Genomic DNA, 7,694 nt, shown 5'->3' on the forward strand with positions numbered 1-7,694 from the left:
CCCGCCGCAGGTAGGGCCTGGACGGGGCTCCGCTGCCGAGCGTGGCCGCCAGCGGGAGCCGGTGCTTCCCAGCGGGAAGTTAAGTGTTGCGGGAGGGAGGGAGGCAGGGAGGGAGGCAGGGATGGGCTCCGCTGTGTGAAACCCCTGCTTGGTTCACAGCGCGGGATGGGGCGCGCGTTGGGGCCCCTCCAGCAACACCCGCTGGGAGCGAGCGTGACCCGCAGCGGTGTGAAACCCTGTGCTCGCCCTCCCGCTCTCACGGCTCCGTTCGCGCTGTAACCACCTCCTGCAGGGAGTCGCGAGTGGGGCTTAAGTTGCACTTGCAAACGCAGCAGCGGCGGGGTTTAAGGACCCAAGAGTTGCAGAGCAGCAACCATAAACTGCACTGGTTCTTCACAAATACTTAAAAATCATCCTCTTGTGCTACAGGCACTTCCGAGACTGTGACGATGTCAGACCTTCGTATGGAATTGCTTTGGGTCTCTGTTGTTATCCGCCAAACTCTCTCGCTTAAGGTTTCAATATAATTAAATAAATGTTTCTTTAATGGTGTGCATGCATGAAATGAGTTTTCTAAATAAAAAAATACGTATTTTTATTTATTGTACAAAAGAAACCAGCCTAACAAAATTTGCCATTATGAAGACCACGTTTGTGTGTTTATTATTGACATTAATTTACAGCCAAATTCTACCCTGTTGCACTGGGAGAGCTCCAGTTTAGTCAGCTGGCTTACACTGGAGTAACTAAAAGTAGCCTTTGGTCCACAAAGCATTAAAAAATGAGTGCTTTTCCACAGGTTATTTTCCATCTCTCATGGAATCATAGAATGGTTTGGGTTGGAAGGGACCTTAAAGATCATCTAGTTCCAACCCCCCTGTGTGGGCAGGGACACCTCCCACTAGATCAGGCTGCTGAAGGTCCCATCCAACCTGGTCTTGGAAGACCTCCAGGGAGGGGGCATCCGCAACCTCCCTGGGCAACCCGTTCCAGCATCTCACCACCTTCACAGGAAAGAACTTTTTCCTAATGTCCATCTTGAATCTCCCCTCCTTAAGCTTCAAACCATTGACCCCTGCCCTCTCACTATACACCCATGTAAAAAGCCCTACCCCAGATTTTTTGTAGGCCCCTTTCAGATATTGGAAAGTTGCTATAAGGTCACCATAGAACCTGCTCTTCTCTAGGCTGAACAACCCCAAGGGAACACTACAAATCTATTTTAAAAACTGATAACGACTAAATTGCTCTTATTATAGAATTTAGATGAGACTGAATACAGTGGCTCATCCTATTATTTGGCTTTTCATTAACATCAATAGTACTATTTTTTTTTCAGTGATTCTGTGATTGAATTTGTGAATTCCTGTAAAAGAGCAAGTCTTTGTGAGGAGAGCTTTTACAGGGTACAGCTAAATCATCCTACTGGTGCGAATGCTGATGTGGTATTGGGAAAATTGAGAGCATCACCCTTATTTTGCCTGAAATTGAGGTTTTGCCATTGGGTTATACACACACAGAAACACACGCATATATCTATGTATCTTAATCTCCAAGTTAGAGATAGAAGATCTAAATAGAAATAAAATTGCTTATTCTATATGTTTCCCTAGATTTTCTTAGAGGGACACTGTTTCCAGTGACGGATAATCAGGCTGACAGCTACAAGGCTGAGAAAGTGTATTCTTACCAACACAGATATGCACAAATACTACAGTAATAATTGCAACCTCTCCTATAGCTGTAAGGAATGACAAAGCCACAGTAGAGCGAAGATTTTTTTTCTTGATTTTAAACCTGTCAAATGCATGCCTTAATAATATGAATGCCATATCTGCCCTGAGGACCTGCATCTGTGTATTGCCTCTGTGTGCTGTTTGAAGATCCCTGTCTTAAACCCCAGAAGTCAATATAGTTAGTGATTATGAAAACATTGGATAAACATATGCATAATCTATATAAAAATTTATCTGTTAACGTTCTTCAAAATATCCCCTACTTACACAGGTTGCTGTGACATACAGGAAGATACAAAGCAACAGTGTTGGGGACTAAGCCAGGTTTTACCATCAATGTGGCATTTGCTCTTTTGATAACTCACAACCTGAAATCTTCCTATATTGGGATTAAAAAGTTACTTTATTAAACAATAACAAAATAATGGTAGCAGAACAACACTTCTGCCAGCCATCAAAACTGGTCAATGTTAGCAATCATGTATTTTTTAAAGTGTATCTAAGTTACATTGGCTTTTTAATTCAAAACTGTTTTAAAAAATATGTAAGTCCTTTAAATAATTGTATTTAATAATAGAAGCAAATAGTCTAGATAACATTACTGCCTCAAAACTTAGGTTAGTCATAATAATTTAACATTTTTTTCCTGAAAAATGGAAGGAGGAGCCTCCAATTACATATAAATATCTCTTGAGCACTGTCAATAGTACAGATTAATTTCACTGCTGCATACCTGATCTTGTATTATTCTTTAATGAGTGATACAGAAATCTTTGTTACTCAACTAACTGACCAGTCCAGAAAGCCAGCAATAATTTTGGCAAAATTAAATACAATTGTATCACGAAAACTAATTCTGGAACAAGATAACTTTAAGCAATGGCATTCTCTAAAGCAGTGGATTAATTTTCTCATCATATTTCTGAACTACAATCTATATCTTATCTTGCTGCCACTCTGTAAGCTGCTAAAGTCACTGTAAGATAATGTGAAAAGTTTGGGATTTTGTAAATTTCCACTCAAATACAACATTAATATTTCCAAATAGTTTTTACAAATCAAGTCTTCACATGCCTCTTCTCAACCCTTTCCTGGCCTCATCAAAAAAACAGCCATCCTTGATAAGGACAGTGATTTTTCCCTAAATGGTAACACATAGCTACTTAGTTTATTGTTTGAAACAGCAATTAACGCACAGTATCAAGGGGTTTGCCACCTTCTGAGCCCAAGACTGCAGATGAAACCTTTTTCCTTCCATGGACAGTATCTTCCTGTCCAGCAAAATATTAATGCTATCTCACAAACAAACAACAAGGAAAACACACCCCACACATACACCTTTTGCTAAATGATCCTCTACAGTTTTTCCCCATGGAAATAAAGAGCTTTGGTTCCAGATCACAAATGCCACTAACATAGTCAAACAGCAATCCTCCTCTCCTTGACAGGGGTTGCTAATAGTGATAGTAACTGTGGGCCTGCCAGCATTGCATGGCAACCTTGTTTATTCTTCCTAATTCGTTTGCTTTATACATTTCAAACACCTTTATTTAAGGAAATTTGTATTGAGTAAAGTACCTGGGTTTTAATATAAGCTACTCACCTCTAACATATTTCAGTAGAGTCAGGAATTGCCTCTCTTGTTCTGAGACAGTTTTGGAGTAACAATAATTAAGCAACAACTAAAAAGTTGCTCTCTTTGCCAAAACTGCTCTCTTTGCCAATAATGATATTGGTCTGTTCTTTTACAGTTGTGTAGGAATGTCACTATTTTGACATTTATTTGACAGAACCAACATTATATGGACAAAATACAATCAATTACCTGCACCTAGACCATCTTACATAAGCCTGTGGCTAAACTGTTTGCCTTACAGGACTGCGTGATACGGGAATGTTCCCACCATTCCAGGAGCTGTGCTGTGTCCAAGTCAAACACACACCACAGAAACAGTGAAACTTTGCTTTCTCTAGATAGACATATTGAAACTGAACCTAATATGACTGGTTTCAGGCTACATTTTATCCCTCTGCAGGGACATGAGCAGGGTCCCCCTGCCTGGCTGCTTTTTCCCATAAATGTATAATTCAGTTGAGATCTCAACCTCATAACTGGGTTTGTTGACAGATAAGCACACGCACACAAAATGCGAGTGCATAAATCTTGGCTGTTGTTTGTTTTTTAAACAAGACTACTTATGTTCAGCTGCACCTGCTATATTCACAAGTTCGACAGAGTTAGACTCTTTATTCAGTCCATGCCATTGTATGCTACAAAATGAAGTTTGTTACCATTCAGCTGTAAACCACACATGTGAAGGATAGGAATGAAGGTATAGGTATATACCTAAGATTTGTAGTTAATTTTTTACCACCTACAAAAACTTCTAAAAAAATGTACTCCCTCCTTGTACTTTGCTGTTCTTTACTTTTTACTGCATTCTTTCCTTCCTTGTCCTCTTTTTCCTCATATTCCTTGTGAAGATATTGCTGTATGCAATTTTCATAATTTTTTTTTCCTTTTTTCCCCACAATATTGAATTTGACCTATTGTTTTGACATTTACAAACTACAGTCCTGCCGTTTCGGGTTTGCCTTGTTATCCATGGGTGCTTTTCAAAAGTTGTTTGCAACAATTGCCTCAGATTTGACCAGGTATTGTGCCTTTAAGGCAGATACCAGTAGATGAGAACAGGCTGTCAGTGAAGCATGACTCGACAGGGAAACATAACAACTTCTGTTAGGCCTAAGAACAGCTGGATAAAACAGGATTTTGAGCACATTTGTAGCAGGCCTGGTAGACCACAGAACTCATGTGCTCCACTACTTGTTTGCTTTCCATACTTGCATCACATGGTTTACTAAAAGTTCTTACCCACAGCTTTGCCTTGCTGTGTCGTTAAAGCGCCATAACTAGGCTACCCCAAGATGCTCCATTGCTCAACAGGCACTGCACTCCCACTGCTGCTGTTTGCCAGACTTAAACAGAAGTTTGTGACGTATTGGTTCCTCCGGTTTACTCTCCCAAGTTTAGAAAGGCCTAATTCAAATGTTAATTTGGAAAAATAAATAAAGGCAAAAGTTTCAAGGGCAAAACATTTCCAGAAATCCACCTTTCAGATTATTGAAATCTAGTTCATGAACTTGGCAAAGCTGCTAGAATTTACCAAGTTTCTTCTAACACGAAATGTGAAGCCATCCTGTTTTGCCTGTTTGTTCACTTAAACTGGACCATAATAATTTCTAAGACGGATTCTTACATGGTTGATGACCACAGATCATGATTTCTGTATCCAACCAGAGTGCTTAAGCTCAGTTCTGGCTAACTAAAAAAGCACCAGTAGAGCTAATGCAAGAAAAGTAGCAGGACTTTATCAGTTTTGGTTTCCCCTGTGTGCTCTCTGGAGGCATATAGAAAAAAAATAAATGTTAGAGCTTGCAAATAAAACTGTCCACATTTTGAACAGGAGGCATATTATGAAAGCACAGAAGTTATTTGTTCCTATGCCAGGCATGTACATTGTACAATGTACATATACATTGAAAAATCTGATATATATGCCAGACTCTTTTCATGAGCCCAGGAAGCCATAAACTGTGATTATCACTCTCTCCAGTAAAGGGTTGTCCTTTGCCCTTGCTAAAATATTACAACATCATGGCAAATTTCTTTAAAAGAAACAGGCTTAGTAGGTACTCCCAGCTTCCTAACAGGCTGTTAGGTTTTGTTTGCAATTTTAAGTCTGCTTCTTCTGCAGCTAAATATTGAAATGGATTTCACAAAGAAATCCTATTATTAGGATTTTTACATTTTTTAAAATTTGATATCACTACCAAAGTAGCATTTATGGGTTAAAACCAACATTAAAAACATAAAATAAAATTGAAAATACCCTAGAGTTTATAAAACTCAATTAAGCTAAATTAATCTCCAGTATAGCAGATAATACTTACATATACGAGAAACTAATTTTTTTTGCCTCTCAAAATTATTAATCATACATTTCTATAACCAATTCCTTATGCTTTCAACATGGCAGTCAAAACTGAAACTGCCACTGACTTTTGATGCAAGCAGGATAAGACTCTGTCAGAGGTGAAGAAGTACTTTCTGTAACTAATACAATATTTTCTAAACAAACAACTTAGAAAATAACTTTTTGAAGGGCAAGTGTGAGACAGTGCAAATGTTTGATTCTTCCAAGGCTTTGGAGATTTTAAAAATATAAATGACAGAAAACTTCCTCCAGAATCAAAGCTATAAAATTCAAACAAATACAAAGAATTCACTCAAATCTGCCAAACAGAAACAGTTCCTTCATGAGAAGTACAAACCACTTGTGATAAAATATGGAGTGCTGATAGTGAGAACAAACCGTGGCAACGTAAACATTAGCTGTTCTGCCATTTCTTCTCAAATACCTAGCAAATTTATTTGTTGAAAGTAGGAATATATTATTATTTAATCCTTCCTAAATGATAGGTCCTGTACTCCAGAGTGGGAAGGAAGGAGCAGCTACATCATCTCTCTGTGACCAAAGTACTGCCAACTCCATTTCATGATCTCTGTAGTTCATAGGTATCAGTCCTTCATCTCTTCAAGCCATTTTCAGAAGTACAAAATCAGTGACATACTGGCACTTGAAGGCAATTATGACGGAAAACTACCTTGAATTCATTGTTAAGTAAGTAACAAGAACCAATCTAAAACTTTTAAGCTCTCCAAAATTTTCCTCGACCTTAAAGCCTTACTCCATACTCCAGTAAAGGAGTATTCTAATCTGACTGAAAGGGTGTAAGATGAACCTGGGATAGCAGATGCATTGAAAATAAAATCCTAATTCCAGCACATCTGCACATGAAATGAGTGCAACATTCATGTTTTCCCACAGAAATATGAACTTGTGCAGTTCTGGAAGAGAATTACATATACACATTTAACTGTTAACATTAACTGTTGGAAGTAAAAAAGATTGTTTCTGAGCTGTTGTGGGTTTGGTTTGGGGTTTTTATTATCTTGAAAGGAGCAGAAAAGAAGCAGCAGTAACAGTCTTAGACCAGTTCCAATAGCTATTGGCAAAGCACTGCTAGACAAATTCAATTGATGTCACACTGTAACCTGAAAGGCCTCAAAAGCCAACCAATCTGCCTAAGGGGGCATTAAATAATAAAATTAGGAGTAGGTAAACTGATCTAACAGCAAGCAGCCACTGGGAGGAATGGTCCCACCTTCTCCTATTCTTACTGGGATACGATGTACCCTTGCCTCTTCCCCTCTATCAGATAGAGTGATGAAGCAGAAATACAGTGAATCAGCCCAGCTGACTGCTCTGGCAGAAAATCGACCCTAGGGGGTGAAAAATAAATTAAAAAACCCCACTCAAGTCGCGGAATCAATTCAACATTCTACTTTGGGGCTGCTAGCTCACATACGGGAGCGGGGAAGCCTGAAACAGGACTGCTGCTCTCCACACCACTCAAGCGTTTCATTATCTCGGCTGCAACGTGAAAGACACCCCAAACGAGGCCACCGCCGGCCTGTACGCTGGGCTTCCCTCTGCTACACAGCGGCCTGTGCCTCCGCTGGTAAAAACTGTAACCCCGCAGGGTTATTAATGGAAAACGGCGTTATTTTTGTTAAAGCCTACGGGATGGAGAGTCTGTTGGTTTTCCATTAACTTTCAGCCTCGTTCGCGAAGGGGACACGTGAGAGAAGCAGACAAGGCAAAACCTTATTTCCTCCCTCCCTGTACTTCTTGCTGCTTAGAAACCAAGTACGTGTGCCCGTTCCATACAAGCAAAAGAAGCTGCGCTGAGAGGGAGCGGCAGCTCAACCTGGAAGAAGACAAGCGACTTCCAAACACTCAGCACAATCCACCTCTGGGGCACTTCCCGGGCTTCCCAGCAGCGAAGGGCAGAGGAGGCTGCAGAAGCACCTGCTGCCTCAGAGACACCGGC

General features: G+C 40.0%; 1 protein-coding gene across 1 annotated transcript in view; it reads left to right on the forward strand.

The window, feature by feature from the left end:
* The first annotated feature begins 449 nt into the window (after positions 1–449).
* ERO1LB (ERO1-like beta (S. cerevisiae)) overlaps positions 450–7,694 on the forward strand; it is a 34,010-nt gene continuing 26,765 nt past the window's right edge. The window contains 1 exon segment of the mRNA XM_009997599.1: positions 450–515. Within this exon segment, the coding sequence (XP_009995901.1) occupies positions 450–515 (66 nt within the window).

Source organism: Chaetura pelagica, unplaced genomic scaffold, assembly GCF_000747805.2.
Source record: "Chaetura pelagica isolate M959 unplaced genomic scaffold, ChaPel_1.0 scaffold235, whole genome shotgun sequence".
Classification (NCBI taxonomy): domain Eukaryota; kingdom Metazoa; phylum Chordata; class Aves; order Apodiformes; family Apodidae; genus Chaetura; species Chaetura pelagica.